Here is a 23,362-nt window from a genome sequence, read left to right as displayed (position 1 = left end):
GAAGCCACTGTTATTATCTGGGTCATCTGCAGGAACATTTCCTGACAGCACTGCACAAAACAGATCACTTCTTGTTTGACACTTGTCCACTTTCAAATCAGCTATGACGTTTTGGCCCCCTGCCTCTGCTCCTGACTCACTAATTATAGCCACTTTTCACCAAGCTGAGGAGCAGAGTGCCTATTAAATGTCTTATTGCAGAGATAATGAAAATATTATGCATTAGCATAAACAGGAATGGCACTGGAATTGAGCCCTGTCACTGCTAAGAGCTAGTGGAAAAGTGAACAATGCTCATGCTCATTGTAAAAGCGCCTGCACTGACTAAGAATTTGCCTCAATACCCCAGTTTGTGCCATCACAGCAAATAAGATTCACTGTAAGCTAATTGAAAAGCTGCTTGAGAAAGGGAGGATTTTAGGAGGCTATTTAGGGGGCAAAAATATGTTGCAACCCCCCCCCCCAAAAAGACTTACATGGATTATATAATAAACATGGACTGCTGCATGAGTAAAGCATTCTCTAAGCTCGTTTTGTGTTTTATAGACAATAAAGCCACAACTTACTTTATAATTCTCGTTCTCACACAGTAAGAGGAAACAAACGTAGGACACACATCAAGTGCCAAGTGAACATAATCAGCATGGAAACAAGGCCCATCTACTAGGTGCTCTTCAGCTGTAGCTGTGCTACGTGGGCGAAGGTCAAAATCAAGAGGTAAAGTGGAAGGAAAATGTGTCACTGGTGCCGAATCCATAACGCAAGCAGTTATTCCAACCCTCAAAGCACCAGAAAAAACTGCCTGCAGTACACAAGGTTAATAATATAATGCAATACTTTATTAAGCCCAGTTGGCAAATTCTACTTTTGTTTGGACTCCTACACATCGGCTCTGCTGCAGTGGGTTTGGGATTCAGTGGTTTGTTGAAGAGTTTAATGCATCCAAAAATTTAATTAAGCTCAAACTTGTGTGTAAGATGAACAAGTTTTCATTTGAACAAGTTATAGGTAAAATTCTTTGTCCAAAATAATGTTCATGTTAATCCTAATATAAAAGCAAATTCATAAAAGGTGATAGATTATCTCAAAACAAATGATTTTATAACTTCTAATGATGGACCAGTACTAGTCCTACACTCCAGGGTGAGTTTGTGATGTTACATTGTCAGTCTCCTTGACAATGTAACAGCAGAGTGATGGGTAACATTTGCTTTGGTTTTGTTTGTAGTATCTGATTCCACCATCTCTTATCCTGTCTGTCCTGACATCATGTGGACATGGGAGACTTCCCCTGTTCAAACAAATATGAGGGCTGTGACTAAACACAGCAGGACTGGTTCAGCCGGTGAATACAAATATGCCAATGACAACAACAACAACAACAACAACAACTGTAGAGAAGACGGCATGAATAACTGAACAACATCACACCGATAATCATCACAAAAAGCTAGTGTCATTAACTTTTACAAACTAAAATTACACACTGAATAAATCAACAATTTTACATGGAGAATATAATATTTATAATAGCATAAAGAAGAAAAATGAAAACTGCCACAGAGACACAAATGTAAACTAAATATTAATATTTGTTAAGAAGTGTCTAAGGAATACTTTTAGAACTGGGCACTTACAACTAACAGATTTGGACACTTTACATGTTTTAATATTAAGGGCAAGATCAACTTTGTGGTTAACATGACAGCAGCTCAAAGAAAGCCTGGAATCACTGGCTAACTGCATCTTCATTGTAAAGCTATTCCAAAACAGTTTGGGGGGTTTTGTTTGTACACACTAAGGCATTGTGTGCATGTATTCATGTTTTGATATTTCAATTTATAATGAAGTTATTATTTTGGTGCTATGGTGGTGCGGTGGATAGTATATATTCCAAACAACAAGAAGGTTCAGGGTTTAAATTTGCTTGGCCTTTCTGTGGAATTTGTACGTTCTTGCTGTGCCTGCGGGTGCTCTGACCCAAACACATGCTCATTAGGTTATCTGGTATTTCTAAATTTGTGTAAATTTGAGTGTGAATGCTTGCCTGTCTGTCTCTCTGTTTTAGCACCACCTCTTACACTGGGTCAGCCAGGAAAGGCTCTTCACTTTCACTTGATCATATTTTCATTGATTCAGTGGAAATCAACCCTCTTGCCCCTCAAAAGCACATGCACAGGTTTATTTATAGAGTACCTGGTTGCCTTGGCAGGAAAAGCTATGCACAACTTCACAACCATGACGTACCTCATGCCCTTTTACGTTCTCCGTCATCAATCTGGTCAACTGTATTTTAAAAACACAATTTTATTTCTGCTCTTCAGCCATTTTTTTTAATTAGTGCCAATCATGTCATACACAATCAAGTCTATTAAGTCTCCCTCACAGCTCTGATTGATTGATATACTTTTTAACATCCAGCTTTTACAAGACATGAATAGTACAAATTTCATTTTGCTTCACTTCACAACCATCTGCCTCCCCAGAGGGCCACAGAGGTTATAAAAGTGGCCCTGACACTTAATTGCAGCTCCATCAAGTAGCAGGATTGAGATTCTTCAGCCCTGATGAGCCATTCTATCTTGATTGTGGCTGTATTTGGAAGGGTGTAGTGATGGTGGGGAGTGAATTGTGCTTTAATAGAGATGTCCATCACAACCAATCACAGACAGCAGACAGAGTGGCGTCCAACTCTTTTGCTGCTGGTAATCCCACAAGGAAGGGCCAGCCCCACCCCTCCCCAGCCCTTAAGTGACTGCTTCAGGACATTTTGTTGCTATGGCAACATTGAGATGAGGCCATCGTTAGCTTCAAATAAGGCCCCACTGTGATGCATTGCATAAATACTGCTATACAGCAGTGGGATTTTGAAAAAAGAGGAGATTTGTGTTTACTGCAAGAAAACACCAATTCTGAAAGTGGAGAGCAGCTTTTAGCCGGACTGCAAGATAGTCGACGTGGAGACTGACAGCCTGGCATGCTAATGGACAGAATTTCTGCACTGCATTCACATTCAAAACACTTCATAGGGTCCTGACGGGTCTGTCTACAGGAGGCGAAGGGATTTTGGATGTGTGTGAAAATGTGAGTGTGTGCGAAAGTTTCAATTTAATCAAAACGGCCAAGTAAGAACAAAAGAAAACAGCCAAGTGTTTAAATAATTAACTAGCCCAAAACTAAATAAAATATCTGTAATTTTCAAGAAGGAGTTGCAGCTGCACTGAGAGAAGACAGAAAATGGGGATTTTCCATTGAAATACACCGCTGTAAAGACTCATGCAAAATGCAGCTAACTGTTGGTGTTCTTGAGCACTGAGATATGGCAAACATCCTTTATTTTTCAACTGAGATTACTCTGGTAATCTCAGTTATAAAACATATAACTTACGTGTTGCACTGCTACATTGTGATTTTATTAAATACAGCTTTCCAAAATAATAATTTCATGCATTTTTTTGAGATTAAGAAAAACAACAACAAAAATAAACAAGTTAAGTTTAGGTTTTTCCAAAATTGTGTCTGATGTAAAGCATGGCACTAAAACACTATTTGGGTAACTGCCAGCTTTCACTTATAACAAACCGGTTAGCTGATCTATCTTATTACCCTTGTCTTTCCATCAGCCCCTTTCACAAATAAAATTGCACAGAAAAAGCATAAAAATGTCAAAAAAGGAATAAAGAACCAGGCAAATGTTATGACAGCTGACGCTTCCACTTATGTCCAAGAATTATGGATCACAGTCGACTAAATCATTCATCACCCTCTTTCCCTCTCATCATTGTCTTCATTCAGGGTCTGGGAAATAAAATCCACTGTGTGTGTGCAGCTTTCCCTTCACATCTGCGGCACACAATTAACGAAATCAGGTAAACATTACGATATTAATCGAGTGCAACATTAAATTCCACCCCTTGCCCCATGAGCTGGCCTCAGCTGCAGAGGCTTAGTATCTAGTACATTTAACAACCCTCATCTAGTAGAGTCAAGTACCAAGTGGCTGCACCAAACAGCCAGGGTTAAAGCATGCTGGAACGATCCTGCTGCAAGTAAATAAATCTCATAGGCACATTATACATAACAACATTAAATGAGTTCACATTTGGCATGCGGTAGCCTGGCGTACCTTTTCACTAGAGCTGGGCGATAGAACGATAACGATATGTATCGCGATATAACTTTTACTCGATAGAGAAATTAAGCTATCGCGATAGACCTCGCTGCTCTTGTCCTCTTAAAATAAAAAAAAAAATTAAAAAAAAAGTTTAGCCAATCCAAACTAAGTAGCGCAGAGCCGAACCAATCACAGCCGCAGCGTCACGTCGCGTGACTTGTTACGTACAGCACAAGTGCCAAGCCGCACGTGTGTTTGTTTGGGAAGCAGCCAGCAGGTAATGGAGGAAATGAGTGTGCCGACTAGAAAAATCAACCGAGCGCGACCTTAAGAGAAAACAGATGATGGTTCCAATGCCGGAGAGATTGTCGAACGGAAGAGCCAAAGAAGTTCCGTAGTGTGAAGGTATTTCGGCTATTTCAAGTCTGACAAAAAACAGAGTAGCGTGCACTGTAAATTGTGCCGAAAGCAAGTCTGGAAATACAATAAACTGGTGCATGCGTCACACTGTGCGCCACGTTATTGTTTCGGTGAAATGAATTTCTACAATACTGTTACTGTTAATTCTACTCTCTGCAGTGTTTAAATGCTTACATATACACACAGTTACTGTCCCTCCACACATACGACTCTGTTCTGCTTCTATGCCCCAGCTTTGTTTACTTTTTCCCACCGAGGCTTCTAGACTTCTGATTGGCCAACATTTCGGTACGGTTAGGAATCTAGCGCCACCTGCTGCTTTGGCATGTTCATAACAGCGTTTTCCTTCATTTCTGCCTTTATGTGTGGACGGGATTATTTTTTAAAACGAAAACGGAAAATCTCCGTTTTCAAAAATACCCGTGCACGTGTGGACGTAGCCTCAGTCTCTGACTGGAAGCACTAATTCGTCATTCGGCTTTTGTCAGACTAAAGTAACTGTTAAAACTGTTTGAAAAGCTAAGCTATACAACAAGGAGAGATTGAGAATTTCCTTTTAGTTCTCAGTTTATTTGATATTGACAAAAGTTAGTCAGTTTTGTCTGTTCTTCTGTAAAACAAACTAAGATTTATTTTTAGAATTAATATTTTGTTTCTAAGTGGAATTGACAATTTAGTCTGTTTCGTTTGTTCTATTTTGAAACTTAAACGCTTTAGCGGCTGCCTTTTGTGTAGTTTGCAATATTTGCCTTTATTTTTTTATTTCACATTTTACTTGTGAGCAACGGCACATTTAAATCTTACAAATATAGTTATTTGGCTTATATCGTGATAGATATCGTTATCGCCTGAAATGAAAAAAACATATCGTGATATGAAAAAATCTCATATCGCCCAGCTCTACTTTTCACTCACTCTTACTCCATATATTTAATGTCATCCCATGGTTATTTACCATGTTAACTACTCACTCTTCTAAGAAAGTACATTATTGACGTTAATGTGAGATGACTTTTGGAGATGAAAGGTGGAAGAAAAATGACAAAGATGAGAGATGATGATGAGTAAGGCCTGCTCTGCAAATGACATTTCCATAAATAAAATCATTAATTATAGATTTTATTTTTTTTGAAAGCAACAGTCGATCTGTACCTGCAGTGCAGTAGAAGCTCTCTGGTTTGTAAAATCTTTGACAAAAGGAGGTGGAGGTGACTGTGGCTCAGTGATAGACCAGGTCATCTAACCAATTGGGAAGGTTGGTAGTTCAAGTCTGCATGCCAAAGTATCCTTAGGTAATATACTGAATCCGGAGTTGCTCCTGATGCATTCATCAAATGCTAGAAAGCACTTAGATGCAGAAAAAAAGTGCTTCTATGAATGTATGAATGGGGTATGTTGTATAAAGCACTTTGAATGCACATTCAGAACAGAAAAGCATAAGAACCAGTTCATTTACCAATAACTTAAATGATGAGATTCATTTAAGCTTGCAAGACTACTAAAGGTAGAGGTTGGAAAGCAACTATGACAGCGTGACAATCCATGTAACATCTGCTAACATACTGCAGACTGCTGCTGACCAAATCCACAATGAGCCATGGTAGCAGCATAGGTCAAGCTGGTTACTTTGCCCAGCCGCAGAGAAAACAAGTCCATAGGAGCTCACAGAACAAATCAATTTTGGTGTTATTCTGAGGCAAGCCATCCCCCCCCCACCGCAATGCAACACCCACCTGTCAAATCCCACTTTAACCCCTGCAAGTGATGTCCGCAACATATTGAACAAATAACGCTTCTGACCAGTTCTAAGATTTTACAGCAGGAGACACACAGCGAGCTTCTCGTTCACATCTATTTAAGAAAGAGGGAGGTTTTGAAAGTGTTCATGTTTCCCCGGGTAACCTATAAATCATTAAGGGGAGAGATGCATAGATTTCACAGTTTAAGATACACAATGTGGTAGAGGGGCATAAAAGGTATAAAAGAGAAACTGCACACTCACACAGAGACAGACAAAACCACACCCACACAAATGTTGTAGGCTTGAGGCCGACTGAGGTGCATTTGATTAATTCACTTGGAATAATGCCTCGAAATGCCACACAGTAATACCAAATTGCTCCCAGATCTGACATCACAGGACCCTCTGACATTTAACAGGACTAAATAAAAGCCATGGTCTCCCACGTTTAATTTAGGTACTATATTGTGTTAATCCAGGCTATTTAAAGTGGTAGAACCGCATCTCTGAGCAAGAACGAATACATGTCGACACAGTCTTAGAGTATAGAGTTAACATGTGGGGCAGCAGCTCTGGCCTAGCCACTTTCAGCAGCACAAAGTTAACTCTGTATAATGATAATAATCCCAAGCCACTCAACACTATCAGAGCCTGCAGGTGGTGCTTAGGTTAGCAATGACAATGATGCATTAGCAGGCAAAGACTAAATCAAGCCCTGTCTTAGCAGAGAATCCAGCTAAATTTCTGCTACTTCAGCTATTTTTTAGCATGCACCCCAAAAGAATAAATTATCGCCAACATGTTATTGAACAACGGGCCTGAATTTTTAAAATATTGTTCAGTTATCTTGAGTCAATGAAAACGAAAGAAGTTAAAAATGGTCTTTAAAAAAAAAAAAAAAAAACAAGACCCACTAACACTGTAATCAGTAGATTACATTCTACAATCCAAATCAGATTATTCACACAAGACCAGATCTAAAAACACATTAAGTACACATCTTCCTCCACAAGAGGTACACTGCTCTGCAGCTATATTACAGCTATATTAATGGAACAACTGTGAGCTTAAAAAAAAAAAAAAACTTTCACAGCACAGCAGAGAAATTCAGGCCCTAAAAATAATGCCGACCCTGGTTTTGAATCTCAAGTTTCACATGTGGCCATATTAATTTACTGCATACACTATAGCCCGAATCTAATTTTAAGAGCAACTGCTGATGACATACTGAGAGCATGGGCCTCTTGGCAAAACGCAGGTATACAATGGCACTTTATGTCTCATCACTAGGTGGAGAGAGAAAGCTAGTCTACCCACTGCCACTAAGCAGAATCACTCCACTTCTGCTCCAGCCTACGCTTCCCTTGCTGAGTCCACTGAGACTGTAGTGAGACAGAGTTTCTTCTTGTTTGGATTTGCCAATGTGGGAAGTAAAAAACGTGAAAAGGAAATGTGTTGTGGTTCTCCCATTTGTCCTATTTAACTGTTTTCTTCCACCACAGACTGTACTCAGTGCCTTGCACTGCCGTTTATGCCACACTATATTTGGCTTCAAACTGTCACACAAAGTGCCACTGAAAGTAATTATTTTGCAAGACATATGCACCTCACTGGGTGTTTTTGGGTTAATGAAATGCACTCATGACTCTAACTCTCTGCTTGATACAGATACATTAGATTGATAATAATCTGTTCCTTCAAAGCCAACTTATAGTGGTGGATATAATAGAAAAGTGAAAACTGTGGTATATCCACAACCAGCATAGTTCATGGAGAGCCCAATGATCTTACCATACAACCACAAACATGATGCTAAAATCATATAGAAATATAAAGATTAATCATATCTGAGTAAACAATTTGTTTTTAAATCTGTCCGAAATGAAACATAAACTGTAACCTTTTAGCATGTTTCCCACACAAATCAACCTCGTCATGGATTTACAGTGGATTCTTTCATTACACACAAAGCTGTCTCAGATTAGGTGGGATTACAGCCACGCTGCTCACATGGACTGAGCCAGCTGGGGTGTCATGTGAGACCTGAGAGACTGGCATGCTCAAAGGGTTTCAGTGACACACAGATGGAGAATGGAGAGCAGGCTAGTAGTGAAAACCTACATATCAGCTCTGGAATGGAAGTGTGGCCTCAAACTGCTGTTTGAAACCTAAAGAGATTATACACTCTGTCCTGTGCAACTAATTCTTAGCCTTCTGCACTTGAGAACAACAAACAGAAAAATGTGAATCCACGAACAGTATTCTAATAGTGGAGAAAATTAACTCAATGCATGTTCCGCATCAATTTAATGGCTTTACTAAAAGTTTCAGATTATGCTCAGACATGAAGTCAACAGCAACAGCAGCGCTGTTATTGTGTCCACACTGTAAAGACAAAAAGTCAGAGCAATAAAGTTTAGATGGCATTTGTCAAAGATGTTAGTTTTCCTTCATGAAATATTTATGTTTTATTGTACTTCTATTACATCCAACAGAATAGCTGCAGCAGCTAAATGGATCAAATAATTCAAAAATGTCTGAAGCGAAATGCACCTGCCTTTTTATTACATTCAAAGCCCACATTAGGCATATTAGGCATCTCATAATTTATTATAACTGTCTACTTCTTATACGTCTTTGTGCCACTAATAAATATTTGCCAGTTTTTCCATAGGCAATATTATCTTACCAGTATTCCCTTTGCAACTGTGTGATTAATTTACCATGCATCTTTACAAAAGAACCCCTGATGGTCGTAGGTTGCTCAGTCATACAAGTGATTCCTATTGTCTCCTACCTTCGGAGGCCAGGGCTAAACCCATTCTTCGCTATCAAGTGGTCAACATCTTTGCTCTTCTCCAGTGAAAAATCAACAAAGAAGAAGCCTTTGAAGTCAGTGGCCTTTGAGAGGTGCTTTAGGCTGGAGTCCATCCCTCTGTATGTTACCATCTGACTCTAATAAACCCATATCCACTAAGATGTTAGGAGAAATTTTAAAGGATGCTGCACAAAACCCATCTCACTGTAACTCTACTGTCTATACTCTTCACACCTGATCCTTTCACAGCACAAGCTACACCTGAATGAATGCAGTGTACAAAAGCCCACCATCCGCCGCTTTCTCAAACAGGTTCAGCCATCAAACCTTGAGTGCACTCTCTGTGTCCCTGCTACATAATAAGACTTAGATTGTCTATTTTTGTCCCCTCATTTACTCCCGCCTGTCATGAATTAAGCAGGCTGAAACAAGAAGAAATTAGGAATTATAAGCAGCTTGACATTTGGACACAGGTTTCAATCTAAGAATGTGAAATTACCCTGCCAGTTTTAATATTATGCACAATTTTGATCCAGACTAAAGCAGAATACTGCATTTCGTTGCCCTGTACCTGTGCATGTGCAATGACAATAAAGTTGAATTCTAGTTGAATTCTAGAATATACTGCAAGTAAACGGAGTTAATTTGATCAATTAGCTCAGAAACATTACTATCATGATAAAAGTGATGGTGATGTCTTTTTACTTCTGAGTTTTGCATTAAGCCTGTGTGTTAAGGGTTAAACCAACATGGCTATTGCTAATATGTTAATAGGAGAAGCACGCTTTTTACCTACCAACAAGAATGTGATATGCAGTGAAGAAAAATTAAAATAAAAAAGTGATATTGCTTCTTTTTTACTGGCTGGATGGCTAGACACTGTGCTAGCTGTCATGGGGAAAAAGGCAGGGGTCACTCTAGACAGGCTGCCAGTCTGTGAACGGGCCAACAGTCAAACAATAATTCGTGCTAACACTCACACCTACAGTCAAATTCAAATCACCAATTAACCCAAAGCACATAGGAGGAAGCCATGCCATGCATGTTCTCCCTGCATCTGTAAACAACAAACAGAGTGGATTCAAATAATCCTGATGTTCCTGTGATGAGAGTCAAATAAAAGACAAACAGAACTTATTTGCTCTTTTCAATACAAAAGAAAAAAAAAAAAAAAAAAAACAGTGATATCTTCGTCTTGTCTGCAGGGCATGTAAGATCTTGGTGAATTCTGGTGGTGACAGACTGTCACTTTTGTTTTCCTATGTACATTTGAAATCAGGATTATTACTTTCCTGTGGTTTTTGGCCTTTGTTGTGAGAAATTGCTGGCATCAACAGTTAACACATGATCCTTTACTACATCATCATCATCAAACCACAGTGTCAAAGAAACCACAGCAATGACAGTTCTCTCTCCCTCTTTGGTGCAGTCCCACCCCAGTCTGCTGTTGTGACAGCCCGACACTTTGTGACATAAGGGCATCCTCCCTGAGAGAGGCTTGTGGGAAATTCATTTTGTCAAAGTGTCATTCGCGTCAAACATCCAGCCACAGCAGTATGTCAGGACTCAGGAGGAGAGGACAGCTAGAGACACGGATGACACATTCTCCTGGAGAATCCTCAGATGGGGGTGGGGGGGCTCAGTCAGTATGGTACTATACTGTACTATAGAAAAGTGTGTGTGTCTCTTTGTGTGTGTGCCTGGATGATAAATCAACTTTTGTACACATTTAATCTGCTTTCAGGTTCATCTCATCTGAAATGTCTTTTATGTGCTCAAAAGTTTGAGTGACAATTGAGCCACCTTTCTTGCCCAGTTAAGAAAGGACAACTTTATTTGTCATACTGTGTCGCTACAATCGTCTGTTGAATAGAGCAGTTCTATATCTTCTGTGAGTGTGAAGAGGCAGAAATCCAAACTATTACATATATTAGCAGCACTGCATCATCAGGGACATTCAATATTTCAATTAGTCTAGAAAGTGTCTATAAAGTGTCATCTGTGTCACCCAAAGTCCCCTAGGTTATGAAATAAACACAGAGACTACAGAATGCATTAGCGCTGAAATGAAACACATAAATGGAAATAATGATGGATGGATATTATTTTTGTTTATTTATTTGTATGCTCTTGGGTTTCTTGCAAGAGCAGGCCACTCCTCCTAAGACAGCAGTAAGGAAACCAGCAAGTCTCTGTGATATTATCAGTGGTTATATCTGCTATATGTGATCCTTCTTTTACCCATCAAACTCTCCCTACAGTTATTGCTGCTTTGACTTCAGATAAAGTTTAACACTAAAAGCTGGTAAAGCTTTTATTCCTTTACCAGCGAGGAATCCTTTCATGCCAATGTTTTTATGAGCTAAACTAAAGGTGATGGGGTTAGCACCACCTTAATAGATTGCCTTTTTGCTGAGATTCATTTATGATACGCAATATTCATTCCACGTTTCGAGATTAAAAGACAATCGCACAGACTTTGCTCTCTAAATACTTGAGAGAGGTTAGAGGGTCACTCTCGAATGAAACCAAAGTCAATTATGGGCTGTTGGAAGTTGTTTTATGAAATGACTCTGTATGTATATACACGTGTAAGTGCAAGTGTGGTAGAGCACTTTGTCTACGTGTGTGTGTAGCACTGAGGAAAAGGCTTTCAGACGATCTGCTCCATTCACCCCCTGCTGGGCTACCAGCCCAAATCCATTTATATCCCTGAGCCGTTGTGAGACTTACAGAGCTGTAGACATAGACCCGTGCGCACAAGTATACACAAAATCCTCCTATGCAGGTTAAGTGGCCACGGCTGCATATAGTCTTGTGTCTGGGTAATTCAGCACATACAGACTTGTGACCGACAATCTGTGTCATGACCTTTGTCACGTCAGCACTGTTTCTCTACTGTTTTTTGCTTCTCTGTTGGTTTTTGCTTCTCTGTTGGTTTTTGCTTCCATCCAAAGAACCCTTTCTGTAAATGCTGCAAAATGTGATGTTACTTAAATGCCAACTGGTTAACGCATCGAACTTTACCCCCATAGATGATATACCCGCAGAAAACACACACACACACACACACACACACACACACACACAGAAATGCACAAACACACATCAATACTCTGAGGCAAACACAGACAGGTCGTCATAAGCTTTCACGCTCACCTCAAGCCTCCATGGCTGACTGAAGTTGCTAGCTTATGCTGGATTAGCGGACCAAACAACAGAGTGTAGTTAAGGACTTCCTCAAACACCAAATGAACACCTTGTCATTTGAATGTAAACACACCGGATCAGGCAACAGAAAGGGGTGTAGTCTGACAGAGTCAATGGCCCGCCTGTTGGCAGGTGAGAGAATCATTAACTAGAGCAGTGTAAGCAAGGGCACAGTAAACTTTCACTGAAGCATCTTTAAAAATATTATTATAAATTCTTCTATTTCACTCATACATTAGTATTATCTTATGTTTAGCAGATGTCATTTAAGCACTCTGAATTGCTAAAGCAAACATTTGACAATTGTAGAGGAGCTCATAAAAATACGTGTTTGTGCTGTGTAATTTTACGGGAGTGAAAACGCATGATTCACTCCGTATCATTTTTTCCTCTGTGGAGAACAAGCCTGTATTCAGTGCTCTTCCTCCTAACCTGTAAAAAAATCCCCCTTTACAACTTAACTTTAAATTTAAAAGCATTTTCTCCTTTTATCTCCTTTTGAGAGGAATTTCATCATTTTACTCAGTGGTCAGTTTTCAGGCATTTTCAGCTGTACAAAATAAACCCTCAGAGGACTAGAAATCTAAAGGAAGAACTTAAATGTAAATGGGAAGATAGAAAACATGACCCAAGATGGCGAACATAGATTTGTAATCAGTGTAAAAGAGGGAGAAATAAAACTGTAAATAGTTTATTTCCTGCAGCTATCCAGCTTGTTTGTATGGCATTATAGGCATGCTGGAATGCATTTATGCAGAAAAATGTCAAATTTAACTTGAATACATGAGGTGATTAGGCTACAGGTGCAATACTCAGAGAGTGACTCAGAGTACTTTACCATAAGAGACCAGAGTGGGAGTGAATAGCGATGGTTAGTTTGTTTTTGGAGCTCATGGCTATTTCCTGAATTCCCGTGTACTCTCTCCCTTTCTCTTTCTCTCTTTGCCATGAGCTGGATGATCTGACAGGTCATTGACCTGCCCAGTGGTCTGAGGTATGAGTCACTCATCAGCTAAATCCCCAACGCAGACCTCGCCTGCTGCTTGTGAACCAACACTGGCAATTTTACATCCACTATGTGTATATTATAAATAAAGATAAAGATGTAAGAATTACACAAGCACAAACTTTTTATAGTGCATGTACACTTGCTCAGATACACACTAACCTAGAACTAAGAACATGTCATACATTCAATGTTAATCATTTTATTTAATATTTAAAATATGTTCTCATCCTGTTCAATCACAGAGATTCTTACAGACTCATGGAGAATCAGTATTTTGGTAGTTGAGCTCCAGCAGCCTTCAGATGTTAGACAGTATTACAGTATCTGACAGAAAAAGAGGTGTAGGGGATCTGTTCTGCCCTCGGGGAATTGGGACTGATGGTGTTCATTTGAGAGTCGGTCACGTCTGAAACCTGGTGATAAATGTAATGAACTCATTCCTGCTCCAGGAAGCATGGAAAGAGACACAGCACAATCTTACATAACCATTGTGTGAATTTGAGGCACACAAAACTGATTGTTTAAATACACCAGTGCTTCTAATATTAACCTTACTTTAAGAGTGATCTTGGGAACCTTGAATAGCTCAGTGCTTGAAAATACTACTCCAGCTTCTGTCACACTGACCAACAAGCCTAACAAACCTCTGTTAGTCCACACAGGCAGAACCAGTTTCTTTGTTCTTTTAAAACAACATTCCAGACAAACCAGTGTGGCTACAAACTGCTTTACAAAATCATAAACCCACTTACAGCTTGACTTAATCAACATTGCACAAGGATGGATTAAACCACAAAACCATTAAACATACTGGACCAAAGCCAGTCCCTGTATTAAAACAGTGGGCCTAGCACTGAACCCTGGGGGTCACCAAACATGAGAAACAATGAAAACTTAAGATGTAAGTTCAAATCAATAAAACTGCCATTTTAGAGCAAAAGATAGCAAAAGCCAACCCAACATACACATTAGGGTGGTGATACCATACCTGCATGGTGCATGGTAAAAAGGATATCCAGGATGAGGTATGTGATTGCAGTATCCCGACTGATTCCACATGGTGCTTCTCTTGTTCCACGTGATGACAGTTCACAAGTGTTCACAAAGCTTTTTCTTTCCCCCTTCTACTTTAGTGCTGTGGAATCAGACTTAGGCTGCTGGGAGTCACATTAATTAGTGTCAGTTCTCTTGTCATTTTAGTGGCTCCATGGGGAGAGAAGGAGAGGTGCTGGCAGGTCTGATAGCTGAGAATACTGAGAAGATGAGGTGAAGAAAATCAGTAAAAGAAGGGACCCCAGACAGGGATGTGATGATGTCAGGTGAGTCAGGTCTGTGTGGTTTACACACCTGGAAATGAAGTCTGCGCCTGCTGCCCCCAACCTCCCTTGACAAAGCTGTAACTACTCAGCAGAATGTACAACGACTGCCCCAGGTGGAGTCTGACATCACAGGTTACTCCTTTAATCCTGCCTCTAGCCAGTCATTTTCCCTCTCGTCTCAGGTGTAATCAGGTATAACAGATGTCTGTGAGGTTAACCTTTCTGAGTTGTATCCTGTTAAATCATGCGATAAACCATGTGTCACCACCTTACATCTCAATGATTAGTAACGTACCGCCAGAGTTTTCGACCTCTCGGGCGCAGATCGACATGAGACAGTTAAGGTAAGCAGCAGATTTCAAAGACATCTCTTCTTCCAGCAGACGCTGATGCCAAATGGGAGCAGTTCATGTCGTTTACACATGCCTCTCCAAAGTTCACACGTGCCACAAATCCATTTCTTCTTGATATGAGCGGCTTAAAATCCGCAGCACCAGCGTCCCTTCTCGGTATCTAGTTTGTCTCGGAGGCAGCTGGCGTAGACACAAGTGCTTATTTCCCCAATCACAGGCTTCCCACCGGCTCTCCAGCCTCACGAAACAACAGCAGTGCACAGAGCTGAATGACTGAGCATACTCACAGAGAAAAGGAGAGAGAGAGAGACAGGGAGAGAGAGAGAGAGAGGAGGAGATGTCGTAGTGAGAGTGTGTGAATCTATAATGAGTGAGAGAGCGAGAGAACGAGGAAGAGGTAAACAGTAGGGCTGAACGATATATCGCATTTGCGATAATATCACGACATGATCAAGTGCAATTTTCTAACCACAAAGGCTGCGATTATACTCTGGACATGTCCAAATTCATGGGCTGCATCCTCCTGAGGCCGCATTTGTAGACCGATTACGTCACAGCGACGTGCCGAAGGCTGTCCAAATTACTACCATATCCCAGAATTCATAGCGCGGCCCAGCCAAACTCCAGTTTCCAGCAATGGCGGCCGCTACTAAGTTTTAAAATTACTCATACTAATCTTTCTGGGTCACAAAATAAACTTTTAACATATTTTCAGGCGAGAAAGTAGTTGTGTAAACATCAAATATCTGCTCGGTTTATCAAGATATCCCATATTTGCAAAAGTGCTTCGACGTTTTCAGAGGCGTCTGCTACCCACCAGCTCGACAGCTAGCCGGGACCTCGAGGGTTACTGATGCGGCCGAGAACGGCACAACTCCCGGCACATCATTTTCAGATCACCGCGGAGTTTCGCTGCTCGGGTTAAACGTAATATATAAGTCACTTAGACAACCTAAAAATGTTATTGTTGGGCTTTTTTCAGTGTTTTGTTTGTTCGTGAGTAAATCGGTTTGGCTGAGATTAAAGTTATTAGATTAGATAAAATAAAACTTTATTAATCCCCCGGGTGGGTTCCTCCTTGGTTTTCACACAGCTGACTAAACGTCAAACAGAAAACTTATTAAACAGAAGTATGAGACAGTCGAGAATTTACACCAGTGTCTGGTTATATTTTAGATAGCAAGAAGCAGACGGCCGAGTTTATTAAACTCCACCGAGACAGCGGTGACGCTAATCAGAACTAGACCGTCCAATTTCACGCCTTTAAATTTTAAAGGCGTGTTTGTGTGTGTGTTTATACAATTGCTATTATGTTTGCACTTTATGTGTAATGTTACTGACTGCAGAGATCAGTAAGATGTGTGTATTTTTTATTTATTAGTTTTATTTATTTAATATTATTTTTTAATTGAATGACTGTCTAGTAGTTCACAGATGTCGAAAAACTGAGTGTGGTAAAGCCACTGATTTTTTTTATGTATATTTCTGCAATCTGCACATTGTACTGACTTTCATTTTAATGTTTACACCAGGGTTCCTTGTCAGCACTTTATGCTCAGATGTTTGTAAGCTAAAAATAAACTATTGTGTATGTTCAAATATACTGTTGTGATTGAAGAAGTTAAATAAAAATGTCAGTCATCAATTCATGCATCACCTCATGTCATCATAACAGAGGTCTGTCTTCCAGGAAAGAACAGTTTAAAATTAATGTAATATAGTATTGGCCATACTATATGATGTATTGCTTGTCTTTGTTTAATAATACAGAAGACAAAGACCTTAAAAAATAATCGCATATCGCATCGCAATCGCAATATTGGGGCAAAAAATCGCAATTAGATTATTTTCCATAATCGTTCAGCCCTAGTAAACAGAGCGGAGCTGCATTCCTTTTCCCGCCTCATGTTCATCTGGCAGGATACACACTGCCGAGGAACAGAAAGGAAACCAAAGAATCTGTGTGAAAGAAAGGACGAGAGGAAATGTTAAAGGGAGGGAAGAATGAGAGATCGTGACACTGTACACATACAAACAAGCAAAAAAAATAAATAAATAAATATGTGAAAGCCTGAATGTGAAATGTAAACACCTTTCACCTATCGCCCTGCCTTTGCCAGGGAATTGTGATTATGGTCAATTTCAATGTGCATACTTACAATAAAGTACCGTACACTGGATTTGAAAACTCAGGCCAAAAGAAGCACTTCTGACAAGGCAGCTGACTCTATGTGCAGGATTTACTTTTAAGGAAATAATACTGTATTTTGCATATATTCATTTTCTCTGCTTTTCTTTTTAAACATACTTTAAAAGGTTTGTAGTGCGATAAAAACCACATAAGGGTAGCATGACAGCTGTTTCATTTGATTATACAAACATTATGTAAGAGTAGGTAAGGGATAATTTGTACTGATTTTTGGGGTAGGGATAGCTCAGTAGGTAGAGTGGTGGCCCCATGATCGGAAGGTCGGGGGTTCGATTCCCCCGAACAGCTACCCTGAGTTACCCCTGAGCAAGGTACCGTCCCTAACCACTGCTCCCCGGGTGCCCAATGGCTGCCCACTGCTTCACTGAGTGAATGGGTTAAATGCAGAGAGGAATTTCCCCACGGGGATCAATAAAGTACACCTTCTTCCTTCTTCTTCTTTTAGATAACTGGACATGAATAGCTTGAGCTAATATAATATACAGCTCGTTCTCCTAACAACAAATCCTGTAAAGATAAAACACCTTCTGGGGCCAACTTTCGTGTTTCTTTGGTTGAAAGAATGGCAGATGTGAAATGTAAAAGTGAGGTCAGAAGGCAAATGTGGCATGATCTTTGGATGCAAACTGTAATGTGATATTTAGAATCCCCAAATATGATTTCCTATATTCCTATATGTTGTAAATACATGCAATGGCAGTAAGAAACATAGCTTTAAACAGCCTTATATAGCATTAATATCACTTTGACCTTCAGATGAATTTATTGATTTTGAAGGTTAGGTCAGAGGTCAAATTTTTAAACAGTACTTTCTCCTACTTGGTAGGAGGCAACAAAAATGTGTACAACTTCTGTGTTTCTTCTGGTACTGCTGACAATGAGCATATTCTATCAGAAAGCAGGCACTATTTAAAAAAACTATGGTTATTTTTACACATTTTAATATATTGATATATAGATCCACAAACTACTTGTTATAATGCCATGATATTAATGTTGCATTTATATGTATCCCATCTAAAATTAAAAAAAATAAATAAAAAAAATCTACTGAGGCACCAAAAAAGGTGTGAGATTATACAGAGAGTACAAACTGGAGGAGAAGCCAGACAAATATACGAGTTAAAAGTGGACACAGAGGTCTGTTTTAGTCCACAGCAGGTTATTCACAGCAGCTCGCAACCTGACTCAAACAACCCAATCAGAAAATGAAGCCTGAGGGTGAGAGGTCACCCCTGTGGAGCTAAACAGGGATGTGCTGTCTCCCCGGAGAGGTGGACTACTCCAGTGCCCTACTAAGCAGAGCACTGCCATGACCCTCGTGCAAGGACAACTCGGCTGCACCGGGGGGAAAAGCTGGTGGCACAGGCGCGTAGCTGGCAAAAAGGCAGTTTCATTCACTGCAGGTCAAAGTCCAGACATGTAATCTGATATGAAAAGAGAGTTTGCAAAGTGAGGTAGTGGATTTTAAAAGCTAAACACCGTAGCAACAGGATACCCTTGTGAATATTTGTTCAAGCCCTGATAATTTGATGACATAAGTTGTTAACTGGTGCAAAAGCATGACATGAACTCTTAATAATAAACAGATAATAACACCTGAAATCTGTTTGTTATGTAATGAAATTCATGTTTTCACATCCATAGTCATTCATTTATGGAATCTCACACCCTGCCTTAAGAATCTTACTATCATGTTGCGTCACTATCCTTTGTAGCAATCCATCAGCATAATGAGTTGTTTTACAAACTTTTGGGATTCACGTTGCAGGAAATAGTTTCCAATTACAGGGAAAAACCCACAAGTTTTTCAGTCACCTGTGTTATAAGCATTTATCACAAACAAAGCAACTTTACAGTGCTATCAAAATGCATGATTTAATATGTCCAAGAATAATTTTATTAATTTAAATCAATAAAAACAAACCTATTCAGCTTTTGTAGATACTGAAACTCATGCTGGTCAATGTCTAAGCAATTCATATGATGACATTTAACTTCAGTAACAGTGTTAACGCCTGGAAACTGCTCTAAATCTGGCACATTTTACCAAGTAATGTGACAGGTTACACAGTATTTGCTGCATGGTGACCTCTGACATCATTTAGCCTTAAATTTATTCACACAGCCTGAAGGAGCAACGTAATCTGTGGAGTAATTTGCTGGTTATGTCATGTCTCTTTGCTGAAGTGAGAATGCAGATAGGAAGAAGCAACAAAGCTTTGGAAGGAGGTAAAGTGGCGGAAGTGAGGGAGGGAGGGAAGAAAAGATCTGGGCAGGGAGGGACTGTGAAGAGTGAAAACAACAGAGGGGGTGGGCCAGGCTGTCTCCTGCTGTTTGTTTTTAGCATAAAATTTAATTCTGGCAGAATCTAATCAAGCTAGGGAAACACAGGGGACCCTGATCCTTCCTTTTCTCTGTCCTCCTTCGTCTCTGTTTTTTCCTCTTGTTTGAAGGTGCAGGTGGACTGGTTTTGTTAGTCTATCCTCCCACACACGAACGCAGACAACCATGAAAGGTGGTGCACATCTTCGGCACAGATGTACGATAAACTTAAAAAAAAAAAAAAAAAAGACATTACGGTACACATTTGTGCATATACGCGTGTGTGGATAAATACACACCGATGCCTCACAAAAATAGACAAATAGAGAAGTCTATAGGAAATGCAGTGCATGCACATACAGCACACATACAGAGGATGCTGTCTGGCAGACATTTGACAGCTGTGTTGAATCATTATGTCAGTGGGTGAGATGGCAGGAGCGTGATTGTGCCTGTGGTTTGGCTTATCTGGCTTTCACAGCCAAAACCCCTCTATTACTTTAAAACACATATACACACACGCGCGCACATGCACACACACACACACACACACACACAATCTCCCAAAACACCTCCGCCTTCTTATGCCTCTTGTCAAGGTCACAGCTGAGCCCATATTCCTGAAAAATTCTTAAAAACAACACTCAGCTACACACTTTTCATCTTTTTCTAAGTGCAAACTGCCCAGGAGTACAAACATAATAAACTTAGTTGGTGGTCAATACCCTTGATTCAGTTTTCTAACTTTAAAATGCAACACCGCTGCACATTTCCACCTCAGAAATGATGCTTTATTTTTACACACACACACACACACACACACAGAAAAAAAAATAGAAAAATCAAATCTATTCCCATGAAATAGCAAATATAAAAAGAAAATTGTAGTAAATAGTCCATCTAACAAGATATGCACTCATAATCCCTGCACTACTGTCCCCTCACCAGCAGCTCCTGCAAAATTTAAACCATTACTCCCACTGCCGTCTTAAAATGTTAACAAATGCAAGTTTAATTTTGGCCTTTTTCCGGCACTTTCTCCCACGCAAATGCTTGCTCTCATTCTGAAATACGACACAATCTCTCTTCGCTTCTACATTTTTTCCACCTCACCTGTGTTCAGATACTGCCCGGTGGGACTATTACCTTTCTCAGGGGGACTAGATCAATCATACCGCTGGCCAGTACTCATGGGGACTCAGCTCCACGTGTCTGGATGAAATACAGGCAGATTGCAAAAACTCTCTCCATACAAACAGAAGATTATTAATGCCCAGTTGTGTATGCAAGGGTTGGATCGACTTGTTAGGAACGATAAAAACTGGATAAATTGCAAGTGGGTATACTGTTATCTGGTTCATATATACCTGAATGATGTGCTCAACTGTCTTGGGAGAAGCTTTGTGAGCTCGAATGATGCAATAACTTTGCTGTGTCTGTGAGTGTATCAATACCCCAAGGGATCTTTTGATCCAGATTCTTCAATCTTTAGTCACATACACACTCAGAAGACACAGTCATACTATTAATACACCTCCCCCAAATTCCTTACTTTCATCATGCCTTGAAGCCTCGCATCTCTTGATCTCACAAGCTGTAATCTGACACTACAATTAGAAGAAATTGCGGTTCTGATCCAGAGTTAAAATAAGCAAGGACTAAGCAAAGACATTTCTTCAAAATGTTTGAATATACTGGACATAATGATCTCTGTGTACCTGATTAGTACAGCATGCTTTGGTGCTGAACAACAAGAGGTTTACACAGTATAAAGCACATCTCTTGGCTTTACCTACAGTGGAAGAATATTAACAAGTAGTTGGAATATTTGCCAGTAACAATTGTATGAGACAGACAGACAGACATACACACACCAACTGTTATTGGCTGTTCTAAAGAGTCAATCTTAAAATGCTTGGTTTGAAAAGAAGAAAGTTGCAGCAGACCACAGTCCATTGGCCGGTACTATTAACAGAAACTCATGTGGTCACATATTTAGCAATTTAATACAATGTCACACTAGTCACATAGGATCACTCTTTATTTACCTCTTTTTTGATTTATCATCTGAAATGTCTTTGTGATTGATTTGCCTTTATCAGTAGACTTGGTGTTACAGCAGGGCGATATGACCAAAAATATTTATCACGATATACATCTGAAAATTTGCGATAACGATATAATTGACACTAGACAAAATACTTTACAACTCCACAATTTTATTGGTGCAAAAAACCCCATCAATGTATTTTCACTTAAACAAGCAGCTGTTTTCAAGTGCATTAAAGTTATATAAAATTTGTAACAGTGCAAATTCCTTGCTGACAGTTTAACCAAAAGGCATTTCCAGTGGAAATTGGCCGACATATCCTCAGCATAACCATGTATAATATCCACAAAACTTAAAAAGAGGTTATACACACACAATACGGTAATATTATGTTGAAGCACAGTACGTATCACTCCGCGAGGCGCCTGCCTACGATAGCCGTAATGCTGCAACAATCCATCAAGCGGTGCGGCTTCGTAGCTTAGCAAAGTCATACTGAAACATTTGACAGATTTTCGAGTGCCGTGTACCACATAACATCGTTTTGAGGTCAGTAAACACAACCAGAACTCATACATAAAGCACACGGGATTATAAGGGGCACCGTCGATTTTCAGAAAAATCAAAAGGATTGATTTTAAGTGTGCCGTATTTTCCAAACAACACGGTAATAACGACGGCCCGCTAGCATGCTCTACCATAAGTAGTGCTTTGTTGTGTATCTGACGGACGAAAGCTAAACCAGTGCCACACCACTGAAGTTGAACCATTTTTACAAACCAGTTCTGGTTCATCCGTTACATTCAACGAACCGCTTTCGTCCTTCTTATTCTGCGTCGCCGCCATGTGCATATGTAAACATTAGGGGTGCAACGATACTCGTATCGATATTGAACCGTTCGATACAGTGCTTTCGGTTCGGTACGCATATGTATCGAACAATACAAAATTTGTAATTTATTTTATCAACTTTCCTTCTGATGATGCTGTCTGTGTTGAGCGCTCAGTGAATCTGCGTTCGACTACTCCGCCTAGGCTGCAATGTCGAGCGCAGATCCACTGAGCGTTCAACACAGACAGCATCGTCAGAAGGAAGAGCGCAGGGCAAGCTAGCGAGACAGAAGTTAAGCTCTCCTTGCAACATGGCAAATTGAATCTCCCCCACCCTCATTCAGATCTGGCGTTTGGAATTATTTTGGTTTTCATGTGACGTATGACCCTGAAGGTAAGCGCGTCATGGACTAAAGTAAAACAGTATGTTGGATGTGCCACGCAATGCTCAATTACATGGGTGGGAACTAGTGTGTTAGCGCAGTTAGCTCGTTAACGTGTTGGCCGTCTAGCCCCACGTAGAGATTTGCAGTGTTGTGGCGTTAACGTCATTTCAACGAGATTAACGCTGACAGCACTAGTGGGAACACAACGAATATGACTGCACATTTACGCCGACATCATCCTAGTGCAAAGACAAGTGGAAGCAGACAAAAACAACAAGCATGCATGCTACAAACTTTACCCGAGTCATTTAGACAGCCGTTAGCACATGATTCTCCTTATGGGGACCTGATATGTTTAATATTGTGGCGAGCTCAGACAATGAGGAGACGGAGGTATCGTTTGGTCTTGCTTCCGTGAGCTAGCCAGGGAGCACAGCCGTTTATTGACATCTGCAGAAGAACACTGCCGCTAGCTAACTGCTCAGCGCGGCAACCGCACAGCAACAACAACAACACACAGAGCGCCCTCTGACCCCGGAAGGACACACCGTCGCAGCGAGAGGGCGTCACCTGTCAC

General features: G+C 40.2%; 1 protein-coding gene across 6 annotated transcripts in view; it reads right to left on the bottom strand.

Annotated features, from left to right (window-relative positions):
* LOC147325130 (pleckstrin homology domain-containing family A member 7-like) overlaps positions 1-23,362 on the bottom strand; it is a 143,197-nt gene that overhangs the window by 92,220 nt on the left and 27,615 nt on the right. Inside the window, exon 1 of one of the 6 annotated variants that reach the window (XM_086299457.1) lies at positions 14,301-15,231. The exons of 4 other annotated variants lie outside the window; for them this stretch is intronic. In XM_086299457.1, coding sequence (XP_086155583.1) covers positions 14,301-14,371 — 71 coding nt within the window. In that variant the 5' untranslated portion in view covers positions 14,372-15,231. Of the gene's footprint in view, positions 1-12,252; positions 12,375-14,300; positions 15,232-23,362 lie in introns of those variants that run through there. One more of the 6 variants, XM_086299460.1, reaches the window with a different exon arrangement.

The sequence above is a fragment of the Aulonocara sp. 'chitande type north' Nkhata Bay genome, linkage group LG7, assembly GCF_057382095.1.
Source record: "Aulonocara sp. 'chitande type north' Nkhata Bay isolate Kocher_YH1m ecotype deep benthic linkage group LG7, A_spYH_male_GT1.1, whole genome shotgun sequence".
Classification (NCBI taxonomy): Eukaryota; Metazoa; Chordata; class Actinopteri; order Cichliformes; family Cichlidae; genus Aulonocara; species Aulonocara sp. 'chitande type north' Nkhata Bay.
The sequence above is the reverse complement of the archived record's forward strand: the minus strand, read 5'-3'. Positions and strand labels throughout refer to the sequence as shown.